This window comes from Arachis ipaensis, chromosome B7, assembly GCF_059453495.1.
Source record: "Arachis ipaensis isolate K30076 ecotype BB chromosome B7, ASM5945349v1, whole genome shotgun sequence".
Lineage (NCBI taxonomy): Eukaryota > Viridiplantae > Streptophyta > Magnoliopsida > Fabales > Fabaceae > Arachis > Arachis ipaensis.
Window position 1 is genome coordinate 102,483,834 of NC_142442.1, and position 23,433 is coordinate 102,507,266.

Here is a 23,433-nt window from a genome sequence, read left to right on the forward strand (position 1 = left end):
TCCTAAATAACGAGAATTCACAAATTAAAGCAACAGATAACTCAAATTCAAACAAGGAAGTTAAGGATGAATCAAATGAATATAGCAAAGAGTGGAATTGAATCATCCAAGATGCAATTTATAAACCAGAAAATGAAAAAGAATAAGGAAGCTTGCCCTGTCATTCATGAAATGGTTTGGTAAAAACAGAGTAAAGTAAAGTCCAAGTTTGCCAAAACCAAAATAGGAATGAAAATCAAAACAATTTACAGAAATTTGGGGAGCATCCCGGCTAAAATTGGATGTTCCCAGAAAATAAATAGCAATCAGAATAGCTCATATGAATTAAAATATAGCTGCAATTACATAAAGGGAATAAGAACATGGAAAAGCAGTGTAAAAAGCAGCATGAAACAAGAAATTACAGCATATGAATAATACTAATATCACAGCAATAGCAGAATTACGAAAATTAGAAAACAAGAAACATGAACAGCGCAATTAAACAGGCCTAAATCCACTAACCACATCCTAGGCTACCTAACAACCTAGAATCCACTACAACATGCATAACTAACTAGCCTAAATACGAACATAAATAGAAAATTAGAAAATTAACGATGAATGGGAGGAAGGGTGGCGTTCAGCGGAACCTGGAAGGCGTAGGAATGAAAGTGGGGCAGAGAGGAGGCTGGGGGTGGTGGCTGTGGCGGCTGATGCGGCGGTTGAGGGTGGTACGGCGGCGGTGAGGGCTTGCGGAGGCAGGGAAGGTTTGGGGTAGGGTAATGTGGGTAGGGGGAAGGGAAGGAAGGGGGTGTGGGTGGTGGTGGGTGGTGCGGTTGTGACGGCGGCGCGGTGAGGGGGTGACGGCGGCGCGGTGAGGGAGAAGAGGAAAGAAGAAGAAGAAAGAGGGGGAAGGAGGAAGGGGGTGGCGTGGCGGTGGCTTCTGGGTGGTCGTCGGGGGTTGCGGTGGGCGGTGGTGGTAGCTGGAAGTTGTGGGTGGTGGTTGTGGGGAGAAGAGAGGAAGGAGAGGGGGCTGGGGGAGGGGCGCGAATGGGTAGGGTTTCGCGTGGTTGGGGGTTATTAAATTTGAATCCACACGATCGGGTAGGGCATGCGGTCGCGTGGCCGGGGTGAAATGGGAGTCGACGCGATCACGTGGGTGGCGCGATCGCGTGGAATGGGTAAATTATGTATGACGCGGTCGCGTGAGGCATGCGACCGCGTCGCTGGAAATTGTGCTAAATGCACAATTCCAGCGTCGTTTCAGCGCAACTCTCTATCTCCTCTGGGGTGGTGGTGCAATCCATGCGACGCGATCGCATCGCTCACGCTATCGCGTGGGATTGGTGTTGTGCAAGTGACGCGATCGCGTCAGGGACGCGACCGCGTCGGTCGTTTTGTGCGAAACGCACAATGGCCGCACGGTTCCAACCTAACTCTCTAGACGTTGGGGATTTACGCTGATCTCCAGATCACGCGGCCACGTGAATGACGCGGACATGTGGGTAGTGTTTTTCGCAAGTGACACGATCGCATGAGTGGTGTGGTCGCGTCGCGCACCCTTTTTTTTTGGGCAGGTATGCAAGTATGCAGTATGCAATGCGAATGAATAATATTCAGTTTCAATTGAAAAAGGAAATAAAAATAAAAATAAATAACACGAAATAAAGCTGAAAAAGAAACGACCATACCATGGTAGGTTGTCTCCCACCTAGCACTTTTAGTTAAAGTCCTTAAGTTGGACATTGGATGAGCTTCCTGTTATGGTGGCTTGCGCTTAAATTCATCCAGAAATCTCCACCAATGTTTGGAATGCCAATAGCCTCCGGGGTCCCAAACTAGGCATGTGAAGCGTCTGAGCAGCTTCAAACATATTCTCAGGCTCCCGGGGTGACGAATGTCAGAATAGATTCCAGGATCCCAAACCTTGCTTTTAAATCCGCCTTCGTCTTGATTTATATTTTTCCATCCGGGTGGTTTAGAAAGTAGATTTTCACCAAGGTGACCAAACCTTTTCCGAGATCCATTCAATAGATCATGATGCCAATCCGCACACTTCAAGTTGAAGCGTTGAACCTTATTGAACCTTGTGCACCAGCTCTAAGTACGAGCCATTTCCCTCTTACTCTTAAAGCCGCAGAGAGCTCTAAGCTGGCCATCTGTTTCAAGCAAACCATATTCAAGTGGGAAAATAAAGCTAAGGGTTAAGGATTGTACCCACTTGAAGCTTGTATTGGGTGGCAATGGCCTTGGGATAGGTGTTTCTAGTGGTTCTGTAAGTTTTACTTCCTTGTGCTCTTCTGTGAATTTCTTCACATCCTTGCAGACTTCTTCAATGGCATCCAAGTCCTGATCAAAGCCTTCTATGTCTTCCTCGTCACTTAAGTCATAAACGGGAGGTTGAGAGAAATCTACCTCCGCATCGTCTTCGCATTCACTTGGGGAAGATTCCTCGATCTCAGAGAATTCACTTGCTGATGCAAGTTCATTACTAGGAGAACTTGACTCGAGATTATCATCATCAAGGAAACTTGCTTCTTGGAGTGTTCCGTCTAGTTCCTCATAAAAGACTTGCCTTGGGGCTGTGTACTATCCTCCTTAGCATTAATTGTAACATCCTTGATAGAATTCTCCACAACTCTGGATTCCCATGGAGGCTCAGCGTCTCCTAGGTCTTCAACCAACTCTTCTTCTTGGGTAATGACAGCTTCTGCTACTTGTTCCAGTACGAAGTCATGCTCTGTTCTGTCCACTGGAGTTTCTAGTATCTCCTTCATGCTACGCTCATCATTAGATTGTCCACACGGAGTTGTGGGAGGTCCTTGAATGTTCGAACGTCTAGAAGATAATTGACTTATTGCTTGCTCCAGTTGATAAAGGGTTGTTTGAAGTTGATCTACTGTTTCCTTGAGGCGAACCTCCGATTCTCGGGGTGCTAGATTTGGATGTGGTACGTTGGGAAGTGGTGGTGTTTGGGAGTAATTGGATTGGAATCGGGGTAAATGAGGATCGTATGGTGGCGAATGGTGAAAAGAAGCTTGTGAGTGTGGTAGTTCAAAGTTATGTTGAGAGGATGGCCTATAAGCACAGGGTGGGACTTGTTGGTAACTACAAGGTTATCCAGCATGTCTATTTGCTTGGTATGCATTGTAGAATGGTCTTTGTCCATGATATCTTGGAGGGTGTTGTTGCCTAAAGGGTTGATCAGATCCTCTTGGCTCCATCCATCTTTGATTGCTCTGACCTTGATGCATGTTCCTGTTATAACTTTCACTCCTTTCAACAATATTAGAACCAAACTCGAAGCGAGAGGGGTGAGAATTCATAGTAGCTAATGGAAATAAAAAGGGAAAATAAAGACAAATAAACAAGTAAAAGAAAAATATTTACAATAACCAATAATAAGGCACACAATTGCAGTTCCCCGGCAACGGCGCCATTTTGAAAGAACTGGAGATTGATGGTTTAGAAGTTATAGTAAACTCTCGTTGCAAGTATAGTTACTAAACCAAGCAATCAAACTTTCTTACAAACGTTTTGGTTGTCACAAGTAACAAACCCCTAAATAAATTGATAACCGAAGTATTTAAACCTCAGGTCGTCTTCTCAAGGAACTGCAGGGAAGTATGTTTTTATTATCGGTTATGGAGATTGTAAATCGGGGTTTTGAAGATGAGGAGCAAGTAATTTAAATTGCAATGGAAATAAGTAAAAGACTGTAAAGTAAATAAATAACTGTAAAATAAACTTTTGGCAAGGTATGAGAAATTAGAAGTCCTATCCTAGTTATCCTTATCAATGATGATGAAGATTGAATCTTAATTCCACTCAGTTAGTCTTTACTAAAAGTAAAGAAAAGTCAAGTGACTAATTAGTTAGATTCTCAAATCCTAGTTAATCCCTAAGGAAAGATTGGGATTATTGAAGTTCAATTCAATTAGCAAAGATAACAATTATCAATCATGTTTGAGTTTGATAACTCCTGAGTTACTGATTTCTTAACCAAGACCAAAAAGGGAAAAAGTAAATCTACCGAAATAAAAATGTCTTCAGATTGGAAGCAACAGTAATATAAATAAAGGAGAGCAATAATAAACTGAAGTACCTCAAGTAACATTAATTCAAAAGAGTAATCTGTAACATAGAAGAATTCATAAATTAAATTGAAAAGATAAATAAAAAGGAATGCTGAACCTGATAGAAAGAGATAATCCTGAAAGCGATTAAAATCCTAAATCTAAATCCTAAAAGAGAGAGAGAGAGAGAGAACCTCTCCCTCAAAACTACATCTAAATCATGAATAGTAACTAATTGGAGACTCTCCTCTGAATGGATGCATTCCCCCACTTCATAACCTCTGATCTGTGCTTTCTGGACTTGGATTTGGGCCAAAAAGGGCTTCAGAAATCGTTGGAAGCGTTTTCTGTAATTTCTGGTGCGTGGCCTCTGTCACGCTGCCGCGTGGGTCACGCGGTCGCATCAATTGGAGTTTTCCTTGTCATGCGATCGCATCAGGCATGCGTCCGCGTCATATACGTTTCGCTTAAGGCGCGCGATCGCGTCAAGCACGCGGTCGCGTCGCTGTTAATTCGCGCTGGCATGCGGCCGCGTCGTCCATGCGATCGCGTCGCTGCCTGTTTCTTCAAAAACTCCGTTTTATGCTTTCCTTTCAATTTTCTATGTTTCCTTTCCATCCTTTAAGTCATTCCTGCCTTAGAAGATTTGAAATTACTCAACACACGAATCACGGCATCGAATGGTAATAAAGGGAAATTAAAATTATTACTTTTAAAGCATAGGAAACATGTTTTTCACATACATCACATAATAAGGGAGGGAAAGTAAAACCATGCAATTAATATGAATAAGTGAGTGACGGATTAAATAAATCACTTAAATTAGGCACAGAATATATCATAAAATATGGGTTTATCAGACCACCTATGAGTCGCTGAAGATGATGAGTTTTTGAGCTCCAACCTCTTTAGCCAGCTTCAAACCAGCTAGTAATGCCTCATATTCAGCTTGGTTGTTTGAGGCAAGGAACCCAAATTTGTGGGAAAGTTCGATTTGGGTTCCTTGGTTGCTTTCAATTATCACACCTGCGCCGCATCTATTCTTATTCGAGGAGCCGTCAACGTAGAGATTCCATTCTGTGGGGGTTTCTGGGGTGTCTGTAAATTCTGCAATGAAGTCGGCCAGGTATTGTGATTTGATGGCTGTCTGTGCTTCATATTGAAGGTCGAATTCAGATAACTCTACTGCCCATTGCAAGATTTTTCCCGCTAGGTTTGTTTTCTACAATATCCCTTTTATGGGTTGGTTGGTCCGAACCGTAATGGTGTGGGCTTGGAAATATGGGTGAAGTCGTCGAGATGTTAAGATGAGGGCGTAGGTGAATTTTTTTATTTTTTGGTAGTTCAGCTCAGATCCTTGTAATGCTTTACTGATGAAGTATACGGGTTGTTGCCCATTGTCGTCTTCTCGAACTAATGCTAAGGCTACTGCCCGACTTCCTACCGCGAGGTACGATATGAGTGGTTCTCCTTCTCGTGGCCGAGATAAGATAGGTGGCTATCCTAGGAATCTTTTGAAATCTTGGAAGGCCTGTTTGCACTCCGTTGTCCATTTGAACCTCTTTCCTTTCCTTAGAGTAGCATAGAAGGGGAGATATCTTATCGCTAATCCTGCTAGAAATCTGGACAAGGCTGCCAGTCTTCCATTGAGTTGTTGTACCTCTTTGATGCAAGTCAGGCTTTTCATATCGAGTATGGCCTGACATTTATCCGGATTTGCCTCGATTCCTCTTTGTGTGAGCATAAAACTCAAGAATTTGCCAGCTTCTACGGCGAAGGTGCATTTTGCAGGATTGAGTCGCATGCCATGCCTTCTTATAGTGTCGAATACTTGGGTCAGGTCAAACAATAGCATTTCTTCACTTTGTGTCTTTATTAACATGTCATCCACATAGACTTCCATGATTTTTCCGATGTGATCCATAAAGATCTTATTCATTAATCTCTGATAAGTAGCTCCTGCGTTTTTAAGACCAAAAAGCATGACGATGTAGCAGTAGTTTACTTTTGGGGTTAAGAATGAAGTTTTTTCTTGGTCGGGAGCATACATTGGGATTTGATTGTATCCCAAATATGCGTCCATAAACGAGAGGTATTTATATCCGGAGGAGGCATCTACCAGAGCGTCGATACTTGGGAGTGGATAAGGATCTTTTGGGCAGGCTTTGTTGAGATCAGTGTAGTCGGTGCATATTCGCCACTTCCCATTTGATTTTTTCACCAAGACGACGTTAGCTAGCCATAGTGGGTACTTGACTTCTCTTATGAATCCTGCCTCCAGTAGAGCTTGTACCTGCTCTTCCACAGCTTGGGATCATTCTGGTCTAAGCTTTCTTCGTTTCTGTTGTACTGGTCGAGATCCTGGGTAGACCGCCAGCTTGTGGCACATTAACTTGGGGTCTATTCCTGGCATGTCTGCAGCCTTCCATCCAAAGAGGTTGACATTATCTCGTAAGAACTGTACGAGGGAATCTTTTATATCTCCTTTTAGGATTGTACCGATATTGGTTGTTTTGTCCAGGATGTTTCCGATCTGGACTTTCTCTACTTCACCTTCGGGTTGTGGGCGGAATTCTTCACGCCTCCGAACTCCACCAAGTTCGATTGTGTGGAATTCTTCTCCTCTACCTTTGAGGTTTAGACTATCATTGTAATAGTGGTGCGCCGTCCTCTGGTCTGCTTTTATTGTAGCTATCCCTTCTGCAGTTGGGAACTTCATGCATAGATGTGGAGTCGAGAATACTGCGCCAAGCTGATTTAATGTTGTGCGACCTATTAAGGCATTGTAGGCTGAACTCAAGTCGACCACGATGTAGTCTATCTTGAGTGTTCTTGATTGGTTTCCCTTTCCGAAGGTTTTGTGTAGTGAGATATATCCGAGTGGTTGAACTGGGGTGTCTCCCAGTCTGAACAGGCTGTTCGGATATGCTCTGACTTCTTTTTCTTCCAGGCCGAGCTTGTTGAAGGCAGTTTTGAACAAGATGTCGGCGGAGCTCCTTTGGTCTATCAGTGTGCGGTGGAGATTTGCGTTTGCCAGTATAATAGTGATGACCATGGGATCGTCGTGTCCTGAGATGATACCGGCTGCGTCCTCTTTGGTGAAAGTAATTGCGGGGATGTCGGGTGCTTCCTCCTTCCCCTCGACATGATATACTTCTTTAAGATATCTTTTGCGAGATGATTTGGAGATTCCTCCTCCCGCAAATCCGCCGTGTATCATGTGGACATGTCTTTCGGGTGTACGAGGTGATCGCTCAGTTCGTCCGACATCTTCGTCTCTTCTTCTTTTTCTTTGCTCATCGTCTCGGGTGGCCAGGTACCGATCTAATTTCCCTTCTCATACTAGTTTTTCTATGACATTCTTTAAGTCAAAACATTCGTTGGTAGAATGCCCACAGATTCGATGGTATTCACAATATTCGGTCCGATTTCCTCCTCCTTTTTTGTCTTTGAGTGGTCGAGCTGGGGGTATTTTTTCGGTGTGGCAGACTTCTCTGTAGACATCCACAAGGGACACCCGGAGATGGGTATAATTATGGTATTTTTTGACTTTTTTCCCATGTTGTTCTTCCTTCTTTTTGGACTCTTTATCCTTATCCTAGGAGGGGTAGGTGAATCCAGATTTTGAGGTCTCTCCTAAACGAGAGTTTTCCTCCATGTTGATGTACTTCTCTGCTCGCTCTTGCACTTTGTTTAGAGATGTGGGGTGTTTTTTTTATATAGATTGGCTAAAAGGTCCCTCTTGCAAGCCATTGATGAGGCCCATAATAGCGGCCTCCGTTGGTAGGCTTTGTATATCCAGGCATGTTTTGTTGAATCTTTCCATGTAGTTGCGAAGACTTCCTGATCTCCTTGCTTGATTCCTAATAGACTTGGTGTAACATCCCGCATTTTTGAAAAATCTAAATATAAATAAATTGTGATTTTACCTTATTGAGTTTAAACTTTATAATTTTAGAAATTATTTTATTAGAAATAATTAAATAGATTCGGAGATAATTTCGTTTTAAATCAAGAAAAAGATTCTTAAGTAATTTTATTATAATTAAATATTTTGTAAAATGTTAGTAATTGAAAAATAAGAAAGAATTGTATAATTTAATTCAAGTAATTTTTATTCTAAAAAAAAGTTACGATTTATTTTATTAATTTGATATCTTATTTTATAAATCAATTAAGAATAATTTAATTAGTTTTATTAATATTTTGAGTTAAGTTAATTAATATTTTTGTGTAAATTTTTATAATTGGTTATTTTATATAATTTCAAATTAGAATTCAGTCATGGAAGTGTTATATAATTTAATTTAAGAAAATTGTATTATGATTAAATTATGGTTTATTTTATTAATTTGAGCTCTTAGAGATTAATTTAATAGAAAATGATTAAATTGATTTTTATAAATACTTTGGGTTTAAGTTAATTAAGATTTATGTACAATTTTTACTATAATTAGTTATTTTATATAAATTGGAATTAATGTTTTGGTAATAGGAAAGTAATGAAAAATTATATCGTATAATCTAAATAATGGATATTTTTGGGATTTAAACCGTATTTTATAAAATGTGATTAGTATGCTTATTTTATAATTTAAATTACAAATAATTATTTGAACTCGTTAATAGATAGATAGATAAAATCTTATGCGTTTTAAAATTAATCTTTATAGCATTATATTTAAATTCTAAATTTTTTTCTAACATAAATATTTTGTAAAATTGTTAGATTACTCGTATATATATTTTTCCTAGTCTTATGTTTTTTATTTTATACGTACTGTTAGTATCTAATACATAAACTCCTTGACCAATTACACTAACAAACTTACACTACCACCCATCCTTTCTCCAGAGATCCACGTATTGCTTTATTATGAGCCATTCATCCATAGCTAATGTAAACCACAAATTTCTAAATGAAAATCAGAATTTGATTCAAAAAATTAGAGAAAGAAAGATCGAGAGAGAGCGAGACACAGAGGGAGAAAGGGGGAAAACAAAAACAGAAAGGGTCAAAGGGAGGAATGAAGATCAGAGCTCACGGAAGGAAGAAGGCTTCGATCTCACTATCCTCGTGCACCCGTCGCTGCTACTATTATCAATCGAAGCTATTGCGCGTAGAGAGAAGAAAAGAGCGACGAATAGGGAGACGCGTAGCTGCTGTTGACATTTACTGGAGTTGTCGCGCGTAGAAGAGAGGCTACCGCCGATTCCGTCCAGGATCATCGTCGCCGCCGCTACCATTAACGAAGTCGGCGCCATCGAAGGGGCCACGGGTGGGAGGAACCCTAACTGTCATCGTTACCATCGAACAGGGCAGATAGGGTAGGAGTGACGTGATGAGAGAAGAGAGTCGTTCTGCCACTGATGCACTTGCTAGTGCTGTTGAGGGAGTCCGCCGTCCGAGAAGCATCATCCGCGTTGTTGCTGTGAACTATTTCAGTCCTGCCCTGGTATTGCTCGGTTACCACAGCCTCCTTCATCCTTGTATCTGAATCTGTATTATTCACAACCTATTTTGATTATTGTTATCTCTGCTTGCCGCTTCATTGTTATAGGAAAAATGCCCAAAAATGTTTTTGTTTCGGTCTTGCCACCATTATCGCGATTATTGATGACATCGTTGCTGCAGAGGGTCTTCGATATCACTGTTGCAGTTGCTACCACGAATTAGGAATAAAGGGAATTGCTGTGTTAAATCCTGCGATTACGACATCGAGGTAGGGGGTTTAAAACGATTTCAATTTAAGAATGCCTACAAGGTTTATTGAATAACTGCAAATAGATTTAATAGCTGTGAGTAATTGATTGATTATGTAATTATTGAATTGTGGCTGAAATTGTGATTGGAATGGTTGAGATTGTGATTTGGAATTGTTGCTTTGTGATATTGATTGATTATGTGGATTGGGAATTGCTTGATGACTGATTATTGAGAATTTCTGAATTTTAATGGGTTATGTTGGATTTGTTGCCGTTGAGTTGTTATTTGGTATATTGTAATGTTAATGAACTTGGTCGGTGATTGATTTGGAATTGGTTTTGAGGGGTTTTGAAGGGTTGGATTTTGAATACTAAATAGATTGCTGAAAAACTGATTTTTGAAATTAAAAGGTGACTTTGGAAGTGAATCAGTTATTCAACGATAATCGAAATGATATAAGAGCAAAGGCTGAGTAAAGTATAATAAAAGTTGTTGTTGGGACTCAATTTTGAGAAGTTTGAATTAATTATAGAACTAGTTATGATTTTTCAAAGTTAAAATGTAAAACTTGATTTTCTGCATTATTTTTAAAGGAAGCCGGAAACTTTGAAGAACGATAACTATTTCTGTGATTATCGGAATTGCGTGGGACCAAGTCCGGATTGAGCTTGGGGATATAGGGAACTGGATTGCTGAATTTGAGACTTTTTCACTAAGTTTATGATTTATGATGAATTTTTGAATCATGGATGTCAAAACTGGTTTTTCTGCAGAACGTTTAACGCAGCAGCAACTTGATTCCTCTATTGGAAATTCTGCAGTTTGAATTTTGAAATGGAACCAATTTTAAATAAAACTTTATTCCTATTATTTAAATGCCGTAAAATTTCAGAACAATTGGACTTGTAGTTTTAAAGATATGAATTTTTGAAAGATGATGCATTATGCAGAAAAAGCCAGATTCTGTTTTCTTAAATTAGTAACTTTGGGAGTTTATAACTTTTGATCCTGGATAGATATTGAGATGCAACTAATTGGAGGTGAAAATTAAGTATGTTTAGTATATGTGATTTAAATTTCAGGATTTTCCATGTTTTAATAAGTGAGTTATGGGACTTGGAAGAGGTTGTGTTCAATGATTTGTAAAACAGAATTCTGCAGAAAATTACCTAAGTTTCAAGCTACGTAACTCCTTCATTAAAAATGGTATGACTCTGGAACCAATTTATAAAGAAATTTCGATGAGTTATGTTTAACCACATTAATTTTGAAGGTGGTTGGATTTAATTTGGATTTTATATGAAATTTCAAATGTTGTATGGTGCTGCTGTCTTTTGGATTTAAAATACTGCAGAACAGTCACGGTTTTGCTTATATTCCCGAAGCTAGAGACAACGAAAAATTATGATTTTTGATTTAATAGAAAGTTTAATCCGAGATGGTCGCATGGATTTAAAGTTTGCGTAATTCCGAATTCATTTGATATTTTAAAAACAAAATGGAAATCAGGCTGCCAAGTTGTGTTGGTAATTATTTTGGATATGGAATTTAAGAAATAGATTTTCTATTATCAAATATTTTTGGGAATATATTGCTGTGGCAAATGCTGAAAGAGGCTGATGAATTGTTGAGAAAGAAGGAACCCGTAAAGGTGGATAAGTCCTATTTTTAAAGGAGATTATGTCCAAATTTTATAAAAAATATAAGGACTTGATCAAAATAAATATTTAAGGCTTATTTAATGATAATAACTTCAATGTTTCTTTTGAGAAAAGAATATTTGGTTTATGAGATTGTTGGTATGGGCGTGGGTCCAGTCCCGCTTGTTCAGTGCGTAAACCATTGTGCAGGGATGGTGGTTTTGTCCCGCCTGCAGTGAGGACGGTGGTTTTATCCCGCTCACGTATTGATAAATTGTTCAGCAAGGACGGTGGTGTGATCCCACTTGCATATTATTTTATGTACCCAGTAAGGATGGTGGTTTAATCCCGCTTACTGTGGAGGCAAGGACGGTGGTTTAATCCCGCTTGCGTGTTCCGGGCAAGGATGGTGGTTTAATTCCCGCTTGTCTATGGAACCTACGGATAAGGATGGTGGTCTAATCCCGCTTATCCGAGTCGGGTCTGGCAACATAACCGACGCGTGAGCTCATGGCCAGTAGGACAGGCATGCATTATATGCATCTATGTGACATTGTTTGGGTTTGTATATTGTAATTGGTTTGCCTATGTGAATAATTATGTTTAACTGCTAATTGCTATACTTGATGTAATTGCTCTTGATTGTGTTTGAATCTCTTTACTTGTGGTTGTATCTGATTGGCTGGGTTGTAGTGAATTGGGTGTTGATTGAATTGCTTGGGCCTAAGGCCATGATTGGTTTGTGTTTGAGGTTTAGTAAAGTATGAAAGATTGAGCTGGTTCAGCATAGACTTAATGAACCTATGCTTGGAACAAATTAGTCATTCATACAGTCTAGGAAAACTTTTAAGACGTATATAAAGTAAAATATGGGTTTAGGATTTTGAGTAATTAATTGATGCTTCTAAGAAGGTTTTAGATTTTTGAAAGTTGAGCCATTGGTTTTCAAAAGAAGTTTATATAAGGCGAGCGATGAATACTGCGAATGAAAATAGTTTTCTTTTCAATGTCTCTAAATGAAATTAACTATTTGCGCTTTATTCTTTACTTTCACGGCATTCTCGACCTCTACTGAGAACATGTGGTTTGGTTTTCATCCCCAAATTTTCCACCCTTTCAGCGACAGGTTTGAAGACGCAATTTGAAGCTGCGAGCGATCAGTAGGCTTTCTTTATGGTCTTAATTGCTTTCATAGAGTCCCCTCGCTATTGTCCCTTGAGAGTTTATTTTACATAGAGGGGTAGATTTAGTATATTGTATTTGAGTTTTATTTGGTCTCTTTTGTATAAGAATTATTATCAATAATATTTATGTGATTATTATTATTTGTGAATGTTTGAATTATGACTTTAATGAATAAAAGAACAAAATTTTCTAGAATTTTCTTAAAATTGAAACGCGAACTCGATACAAAGGCTCGATAATTAAGTAGTTAATACTAGAGAAGGTTACGTAATGTTCTTTCTAGTGGAAATACCCTGACTTAAGCAAGGTATTTTACTGGACGGGACGTTACACTTGGGGCGTGCTTAGCCTTATCTTTTTGGATGGAGAACCTGGCCAAAAACTTCTTGGCTAAGTCGTCGAAGCTTGAGATGGACCTAGGAGGTAGGTTGTCGAACCATCTAATTGCTGTCTTTGTTAGAGTAGTCGGAAAGGCTTTGCAGCGAACTACATCTGAGGCATCGGTGAGGTACATTCTACTTCTAAAATTGCTGAGATGATGGCCAGCATCTGTAGTGCCATCATACAGAGTCATGTCGGGAAGTTTAAAGTCTTTTGGGATTTTAGCCTTCATAATCTCTTTGGTGAATGGATCTTGGTCCTTACGGGAGTCGTTTTCGTGACCGGATCGAGTAGTCTTGGTTTTGAGATCGGCTTCGAGTTTTAGGAGCTTGTCCTCTAACTCATGGCATCGTCTAACTTCCCTTCGTAGGTCTCTCTCAGCTTGTCGTTGATGCTCTACCTCCTTTTCGAGTTGCTTCAAGCGATCTTGAAGTGCTTCCATGACTGCTGATAAACCACTATTTTATGGTTTATAATGTGTTTAATTGTGTGACTTTATCATGATCTTTACCCGCTTATTCATATAATTAGCATGCATTTATATTTCCTTACTAAAATTATTACATGATTGAAAACTTGCTTCCTAGACACTTTTAATTATGTATTTTAATTCTCCTTTATTCTATTCGATGCCGTGATCTGTGTGTTAAGTGTTTCAAGCTTTATAGGGCATGAATGAGTTGGAGATTGGAAAGGAAGCTTGCAAAAATGGAAGGAACATAAGAAATTGAGGAGATGACCAACGAGAAGTGATGCGGCCGCATGGCTCACGCGACCGCGCGGAAGAGAGGAAATCGCAGTGACGCGGCCGCACGGCTCACGCAACCGCGCGGATTGGAATAGCACAGGTGACGCGGAGGCGTGGACGACGCGCTCGCATGGCAGGGCAAAACGCCAAATGATGCGTCCGCATGAATGACGCGATCGCGTGACGTGCGCGATCTGCATAATCTGCAGAATTCGCTGGGGGCGATTTTGGGCCCTGTTTTGACCCAATTTTCGGCCCAGAAAAGCAGACTAGAGCCAGAGAACATGCAGAAACCAACAATAACATTCATTCTACACAATTTTAGTTTTTTTAGATCTAGTTTTACTCCTCCTCTAGGTTTTCTCTCTACACATTCATAGTTCTTAGGATTTAAACTTCTATTGCTCTTTGCATTGGGATATTGAGAAGAGTTATTACCTCATCAAGACTTTGTCATTCTAGTTCGTTTTCTTTACTTGGCTTTACTCTTCCATGTCCTTTAATTTACTCAATTTTACTATTGGATTATTTTAGAATTTATTAATACAAGAGTTACTTTTATTTTTAATTGATTTCCTTGAGTTTTATTTACATGTCTTTCTTTAATTCCCTTTCCTATGTTATGAGTTCTACATTCACAATGAGCGAGTAGTTTCCTAACTTGATGGAGAGTTGATTGAAAGGAACCCTTGAGTTGGAATGCTCAAAAGAGAAATTGTAATTGGGTTTATTGTTGGATTGCTCTCTAGTCACTAACGCCAGTCCTTCCAAGTAAGCGGATTGGGACTTGTGAATAGAAACATCATTCCAACTTGTTTGAGTTTCCCTTACCTAGTAAGGGATAACTAAATAGAACAACCTTCAATTATCAATTAATCTTGAGAGTACTGCAACAAGAATATGGCTTCCAACTAATCTACTCCCAGTCAAGGCTTTCATCTAAATTACTTAATTTCTCCAATTTAATTTCCTGTTTATTCAACTCAAACTCTTTTTGAAAACATCTGATTAATAAAATAGCACACCTTTCTGCAACTCGTTCGGAGACGATCTGGGATTCATACTCCCAGTATTTTAATTTTAATTTTTGTGACAACCCTTCTAAATTGATAAGCGGAATTCTGGTTGGTTAAGAACTATACTTGCAACGCATATTTTATAACTATCCTTACGAGTGGCTTGGTTGAGATGCCTGTCAGGTAAATCACATTATTGCTTTTTAGATGGTTAAACATGATATTTCTAGATTCATATAGCTCCTGAGGATCAGGAAAAGACTACTTTTACATGTCCTTTTGGGACTTATGCTTACAAGAGAATGCCCTTTGGCCTGTGCAATGCACCAGCTACCTTCCAAAGGTGCATGATGAGTCTTTTCTCTGATCTTATTGAGGACTGTATGGAAGTTTTTATGGATGACTTTAGCGTTTATGGTGATTCTTTTAGCCTTTGCTTAGATGGATTATGTAGAGTATTAGATAGATATGTCAATACAAACCTTGTATTAAATTTTAAAAAATATCACTTTATGGTTAAACAAGGGATTGTACTAGGACATGTTGTATCTAATACTGGCATTTCTGTAGATCCAGCAAAGGTGGATGTTATTTCTAGTTTACCTTACCCCTCCTCTGTAAGGGAAGTCCGTTCGTTCCTAGGCCATGCAGGTTTTTATAGGAGATTCATTAAGGACTTCAGTAAGGTAGCACTTCCCTTATCTAGACTACTGCAGAAGGATATTGAGTTCGAGTTCAGTGAGGATTGCATACAAGCATTTGATAAGCTGAAGACCGCCCTGACTCAAGCTCCAATTGTGAGAGGACCAGACTGGAGCCAACCATTTGAAATAATGTGCGACGCTTCCAACCATGCAGTAGGAGCAGCACTGGCTTAGCGTGAAGGTAAGGACCCCTTTGTTATTGCTTATGCGTTTAAAACTTTAGATGCCGCTCAGTCCAATTACACTACTACTGAGAAAGAGCTTCTTGCTATTGTTTTTGCTCTGGATAAATTCCGAGCCTATTTACTTGGTACGACGGTAGTAGTGTACTCAGACCACGCAGCTCTAAAATATCTATTAGCTAAAAAGGAGTCCAAACCAAGGCTTATACGTTGGATACTGCTATTACAAGAATTTGATTTAGAAATTAAGGATAGGAGTGGTAACCAAAATTTAGTGGCAGACCATTTAAGTCGCCTTGAGCACATTACAGATGATCCCACTCCTATAGCTGATAATTTCCCATTTGATAACCTGCAAGCAGTATCTGAGGTAGTCCCTTGGTATGCACCTGTAGCTAATTATCTAGTTAGCCGCACCTTTCCTCCAAACTTTTCTAAGCATCAAAGAGACAAGCTGAAAAGTGAGTCTAAATATTATATGTGGGATGACCCATATTTATGGAGATGTGGCGCTGACCAGGTAATTAGACGGTGTGTGCCTCAATCAGAATTCCAGTCCATCTTAGAGGCCTGTCACTCATCTGAGAGTGGAGGACATTTTGGCCCTCAAAGAACAGCTAGAAAAATCTTAGACTGTGGATTCTGGTGGCCTACTCTTTTTAGAGACACTGCTGAATTTTGTAAATCTTGTTTCCCATGCCAAAAATTTAGTAATATATCCAAGAGGGATGAGATGCCTCAACAAATTATGCTTTTCTGTGAAATTTTTGATGTTTGGGGCATTGACTTCATGGGTGCATTTCCAAATTCTAATGGTTATTTTTATATATTGTTAGCTGTGGATTACGTTTCCAAATGGGTGGAAGCAATTTCCACCCACACTAATGATGCTAACACTGTTGTTTCCTTTGTGAGAAACCACATTATTTGTCGCTTTGGATCACCACGAGCAATCGTGAGCGATCAAGGCACCCATTTTTGTAACAGGAGACTAACAGGATTAATGAAGAAGCATGGAATAATTCATAAGGTTGCAACAGCCTACCATCCTCAGACTAATGGGCAAGCCGAGGTGTCAAACAGAGAGATAAAGCGTATCTTGTAGAAGATAGTCAAACCTCATAGAAGAGATTGGAGCACCAGGCTACAAGATGCACTCTGGGTATATAGAACAGCATACAAAACACCCATTGGGATGAGTTCTTTCCGCTTAGTTTATGGAAAAGCTTGTCATCTCCCTGTTGAAGTAGAGCACAAAGCCTTTTGGGCAGTAAAGGAGTGCAACATGGGAATTAAGAATGCCGGAGCTGAAAGGAAATTACAACCGCAAGAACTGGAAAGCCTTTGCGTAGAAGCTTATGAGAACTCAAGACTATACAAGGAGAAGATGAAGGCTGTACATGATCAGCACATCAAGAGAAAAGAGTTCCAACCTGGGGACTTAGTCCTCCTTTACAAATCTCGACTGAGGCTCATGCCAGGCAAGTTGAGATCAAGATGGGAAGGTCCATACAGAGTAGAGAAGGTCGAACCGTACGGAGTTTATCACCTAAGCCATCCTTCAAGCTTTGAACTTATCAAAGTCAATGGACATCGTTTAAAGCTTTACCATGGCGAGCAGATGAAGAAAAACAAGGAGCTCGAGATCTTCCTCTTGGAAGATCCCCACATAGCCAAAGCCTGAGCTAGTGGAGCGTCCAACTTACAGATGTTAAAGCAAAGTGTTAGGTGGGAGACAACCCACCATGGTATGATCGTTCTTTTCTTTATTTTTAGTTTTCCTATTCAATAACTCTTCTCCTTATTAGTGCATTTCATGCATCTGCATTTCCATACTTTTATATATAAAAAAAAATTTTTACGGGACGCGACTGCATCATTGACGCGTCCGCGTCGCAGGTGGATCAGAAGTATAAGAAAGTGAACAGAGAGTCACGCAGGAGTGTGGCTGGAGGCGTGCCAGTGGCACAAATCGTCCCACGCGACCGCGTCGCCGACGCGTTCGCGTCCCATGGGAACATTGGCCTCTCACGCGACCGCGTGACCCATGCGACCGCGTGCCCTGGATTTCGACGTAAAAAGGGTGCACGACCGAAAGTTGTGCTAGAGTGGTGCTGGATTGGTGCTGAACGCACAATTCTTCCCACGCGGTCGCGTGACCGACGCGACCGCGTCATATCCCTCTAATGGCCACTCACGCGATCGCATGCCCCACGCGATCGCGTCACCCCAGATTTGGCGAAAATAAAATTTTGAACAGAGAGTTGTGCGAGAGCGAGGCTGCCCTCGCGCTAGTGGCATAAAACGGGTCACGCGATCGCGTGACCGACGCGACCGCGTCAATCAGTATAAGCGCCAGTTGCACGACTGCGTGCCCCACGCGACCGCGTCGATTGTGCCGCACAGCTTCCCTGATTTGCCACTTATCTTATCTTTTTCCCCCCCGAATCCTATTTTCTCTTTCCCCTCCTTATTTCTTCCTCCTCCCTTCTTCCTTCTTTCTTCTTTCTCACTTTTTACACTCTCACTCTCTCTCTCACCCCCATTAACAAGGTTTTTCTTTTTTCTTCTTCCCTCTTTAGTTTTCTACTTTTCTTCTTATTTTTATATGTTATCTTCTTTTCTTTTCTTTTTACTTTCACTATTCCTATTTTCTTTTTCTTTCTTTTTCCTTTTTACTTGGTGTTGGAAATTTATTTGAGTCATTATTTCTCATTATATGCTTGTGGATTGTTGTTAAATTGTTTGACAATTATATATATATATTTTAAAAGGATTGCTTGCATGTTCACTTTCATACTTTCCATACCCTATTTACCATGCATGCTATGTATTTGTGAAAAAGCCCATATGGCATTATGCATTTTTCTATATTATCCTACTATTCAATGCTTGCTTTTCACAAATTCCCTTTACTATTGTATTAATTAAAATTAATTGTCAATACAAACGTGATGGTTTGTTACGAGTGATGCTTTATCTATGCTACTCATGCCTTTGCCAACATGCCAATAAACATCTTGCATTCACTTGTCATCATATGCACTAACTATTTTCCGTTGATGACTTTTCACATGTAGTCATGACCATGTGTTAACATCATTTACCTTTTAATGTGCATTCATAACCACCCTTTTCCGTTCTCTTCCTTGCTCTATCTCTTTGAATTTTATTTACTTTCTCTTCTCTTTTTCAGAATGGCCACCAAGAAGGGCAAAGAGAAAGCTACTCCCAAATCTACAGCAAGGAGAGGAACAAAGAGAGCACTAGTGGCAGAGCCCTCTTCAACTGCGGTTATACCCTCAACAAAAAGAACTAAGAGGATTATAAAGGTTGATGATAAAGAAAAAGCCTTCCCAGCAAAGGACACTGCGCGATTTCCCAATCGCTAATGTGAGCAGATGTTCCCCATCCTGGCAGAAAGGAGTTACAACAACGAATACCTTCTTCTCTTTCCAAACCATATTGCTACCTTTGTTGAGCCGCAAATTACACAAAGACAATGGGGTTTCCTACAGAGACAGCCGAGGCAGGTCAATCTTTCTTAGGTAGTCGAGTTCTACTCCAACTTCTACCTGCCAACCCTGCAGTCTGTCTTTGTCCATCAGAAGCAAGTCCCCATTACAGAAGAGGCCATTCAAAGAGCTCTAGGTCTTCCCCCTATTCCAGAAGGATTGGACGCCTTTCAAGAAGCCGCACTCAAGCGCCAGATATACCAATTTGACTGGGACGCTGTTCTCAGAGTTATCGCATTACCTGGCAGCAGATGGATCTACAGATACCATCATACCCGCCCTAAGGGAATTTCGGCTTCAGCACTTACCTTGGAGGCTCACGTATGGGCACAGATCATGTCCCATTACGTCTTTCCGAGCACTCACGAGTCCTCCTTCACTGCAGACATGGCCGTCCTACTATGGTGCATCCTTACAGACCAACCTCTGAACCTACCAAGACACATCCGGAATGCCATGGGACATGTACAAATTGCGGACAACTTACCTTTTCCCGCCTTGGTCTCATATCTTGTCTCAGTAGCCGGAGTCTCCTTCAGAGCAGGGGACACCAAAGCCATGCTCCCACGGGATGATCAGTATGTCCCTAACGGGAAATACATCAGACCTCCACCAGCCACCACAAGCCATCCTACTAAACTGGTTGCAGATATTTCTTCTTCAACACCACAAGCACCTACAACAGACCAACTGCTCCATCAGATACTCAAAAGGTTGGATCGGCAAGAACACAAAGCTAAGATGAGAGAGCGCCGTAACAAGCACCGATTTACATACCTCAAGGAGCTGATTTTGGGAAAATTCAAGGACTCAGACACCCCGGACTCCACGTCCTTTACCAGCACAGGAAGCCATGATGGCCCCGACTATGGAGATACTGCTACCAGCCCACCTTTGTTTCTGACAGATGGCACCGAGGACGGTGCAAAGCCTTAAGTGTGGGGAGGTCGATCAGTACCTGACTTTCGGAGGTAATTTCTCTTCCCTAAACACCAATAAATTAGGATATTTAGTTAGTTTTTCTTTTATAGAATAGGATAAATTGCATAGTAATAGATTAGTTGCATGCATGTTCTACTTGATTGAAAAGACAATAAGTTTCTTCTAAGACTCTATTTTTGGAACAAAATTTCACTAATTTTAATTAAAATTTTTATGTTAAATTTGCTTGAAGTTGTATTTGGAACATGATTTTTGAGCTAAAGAACACACAACCTGTGAGATTTGAGCCTTTATGCATGGTTACATTATTTAACCATAATTATTTTATTCTTGTGTGTTTGCTTCTCTATGATTGTAATCTATATTTTGTTTCATCCTATATGTCCAATGTTTATTATATTTATATGTTTGCATATGATTGAGGCCATTATTTGTTTAGCTCACTTATCCAAATTAAGCCTACCCTTTCAATTACCTTTGTTAGCCACTTTGAGTCTTTAAATCCCATTTGTTCTATATTTTACCATATTACTAGCCTTAAGCGGAAAAACAATTATATATCCCAAATTGAATCTTTGGTTAGCTTAAGATAGAATTGTGTGTGCTAATTAAGTATGGGAAATTGTGGGAACAAAAGATAATAAAGAAATGTGTCATGATAATATAATGGAAATTTGGATACCTACTCATGTGAAACTATAAGAATTAAAAATCTATGTGCATTGATAAGCTATGTTTATTTTTATGCTTATATTAAAAAAACCAAAAATATTCAATAAATAAATCAGGGGACAAAATTACCCCAATGTTAAGTTAAGAATTCAAACATCAATGCATGTATGATAAAATTAAAATAGAAAGTTGATACATGAGTATAGAATGTGAAAGGGAAATTCTGGGTAGCTAGGTATGAATTCTAAAGTTATATAGAATATATATATAGGTTATGTTAAGGCTTGGGTTAATTAAAGATTCAGTTTATAAGCTTACTTAGCCATATGTGTATCCTTACCATTACCTTGGCCCCATTACAACCTTGAAAAGACCTCATGATGTTTGCATTGGTATATTAAATGTTGTTGATTGATTAGGAGAAGAACAAAAATTAGAGAGCATGATTAGAGAAGGATAGAGTGATTGCCCTATACACTAGAGAGATTAGAGCGTACATACACCGTCAGTGAGGGTTCAATGCTTGAAATTCTATGTTCCCTGCTTTCATGAGCTGCCTTCTTGCATTTTTGTCTGTTCTTACTGTATGAGAATTGAATTAGTAGAATTTGATTTGTAATTGTTTTGAAGAGCTTATTTACTATTGATCAAGTGGACAAGAATCATATAGTTGCATTCACATATATAGGTTGCATTGCATTACATGAGTTTTACATGTTCCTGCTCATCTGTTTTATCTCCTTCAACTAAGCATGAGGACATGCTAATGTTTAAGTGTGGGGAGGTTGATAAACCACTATTTTATGGTTTATAATGTGTTTAATTGTGTGGTTTTATCATGATCTTTACCCATTTATTCATATAATTAGCATGCATTTATATTTTCTTCCTAAAATTATTACGTGACTGAAAACTTGCTTCCTAGAGACTTTTAATTATGTATTTTAATTCTCCTTTATTCCATTCAATGCCGTTATCTGTGTGTTAAGTGTTTCAGGCTTTATAGGGCATGAATGAGTTAGAGATTGGAAAGAAAGCTTGCAAAAATGGAAGGAACATAAGAAATTGAGGAGATGACCAGCGAGAAGTGACGCGGCCGCATGGCTCACGCGACCGCGCGGAAGAGAGGAAATCGCAGTGACGCGGCCGCACGGCTCATGCAACCACGCGGATTATAATAGCACAAGTGACGCGGAGGCGTGGATGACGCGCTCGCGTGGCAGGGCAAAACGCCGAATGACGCGTCCGCATGAATGACGCGATCGCGTGATGTGCGCGATCTGCATAATCTGCAGAATTCGCTGGGGGCAATTTTGGGCCCTGTTTTGACCCAGTTTTTGGCCCAGAAAAGCAGACTAGAGCCAGAGAACATGTAGAAACCAACAACAACATTCATTCTACACAATTTTAGTTTTTTTAGATCTAGTTTTACTCCTCCTCTCGGTTTTCTCTCTACACATTCATAGTTCATAGAATTTTAATTTCTATTGCTCTTTGCATTGGGATATTGAGAAGAGTTATTACCTCATCAAGACTTCGTCATTCTAGTTCATTTTCTTTACTTGGCTTTACTCTTCCATGTCCTTTAATTTACTCAATTTTACTATTGGATTATTTTAGAATTTATTAATACAAGAGTTACTTTTACTTTTAATTGATTCCCTTGAGTTTTATTTATCATGTCTTTCTTTAATTCCCTTTCCTATGTTATGAGTTCTACATTCACAATGAGCGAGTAGTTTCCTAACTTGATGGGGAGTTGATTGAAAGGAACCCTTTAGTTGGAATGCTCAAAAGAGAAATTGTAATTGGGTTTATTGTTGGATTGCTCTCTAGTCACTAACGCCAGTCTTTCCAAGTAAGCGGATTGTGACTTGTGAATAGAAACAGCATTCCAACTTGTTTGACTTTCCCTTACCTAGTAAGGGATAACTAAACAGAACAACCTTCAATTATCAATTAATCTTGAGAGTACTGCAACAAGAATAGGGCTTCCAACTAATCTACTCCCAGTCAAGGCTTTTATTTAAATTACTTAATTTCTCCAATATAATTTTCTGTTTATTCAACTCAAACTCTTTTTGAAAATATCTGATTAATAAATAGCATACCTTTCTGCAACTCGTTGGGAGACGACCTGGGATTCATACTCCCAGTATTTTAATTTTAATTTTCGTGACAACCCTTCTAAATTGATAAGCGGAATTCTGGTTGGTTAAGAACTATACTTGCAACGCATATCTTATAACAATTCTTGACTCGCCAATTTCCGCCACTTCAGCTCCCGTATTTGGTGAATCATTGTTTTTGTTAATGTGAGAAGTATTTTTTGGTGTAGTGTCCGCGTTCTTGTGCGGCGTTCTATCTTCTAGATCTGAATCGTGGTTGTTGTCATGGTCGTCCGCCATGGTGGTGGGATGACTTCCAGGTTCCCCGGCAACAGCGCCAATGTTCTGAGGGTTACCTGAAACTATAGGTCGATCTCGGACGAGATCTCTGGTACTGGTCGGAGCTGTTGTGTCCGACTTGTTGGGCTTAGTGGCAGTGTTGATCCTTCGTCACCGGAGGATGGTGGTACCTGGGTGCTCCAGTGTATTTATAGTAGTGTGAAGTGACCTTTTTAGATAAGATAAGTTAGTTATATTATCTTATATTTATCTTTGAGTGAGGTCATCTTATCTTC

At 39.7% G+C, this 23,433-nt stretch overlaps 1 protein-coding gene and 1 long non-coding RNA gene across 2 annotated transcripts; both read left to right on the plus strand.

Annotated features, from left to right (window-relative positions):
- The first annotated feature begins 8,960 nt into the window (after positions 1–8,960).
- On the plus strand, positions 8,961–12,922 carry LOC107610012 (uncharacterized). The gene is made up of 3 exons (XR_001613362.3): positions 8,961–9,514; positions 9,620–9,781; positions 12,526–12,922. It is a non-coding gene; the product is annotated as an uncharacterized LOC107610012 (long non-coding RNA).
- A 6,550-nt stretch (positions 12,923–19,472) lies between these two features.
- LOC148553559 (uncharacterized) lies at positions 19,473–20,072 on the plus strand. Its single transcript, XM_088493219.1, has one exon. It carries the CDS (start codon positions 19,473–19,475, stop codon positions 20,070–20,072), a length of 600 nt encoding a protein of 199 aa, XP_088349345.1.
- The last annotated feature ends 3,361 nt before the right edge of the window (positions 20,073–23,433 follow it).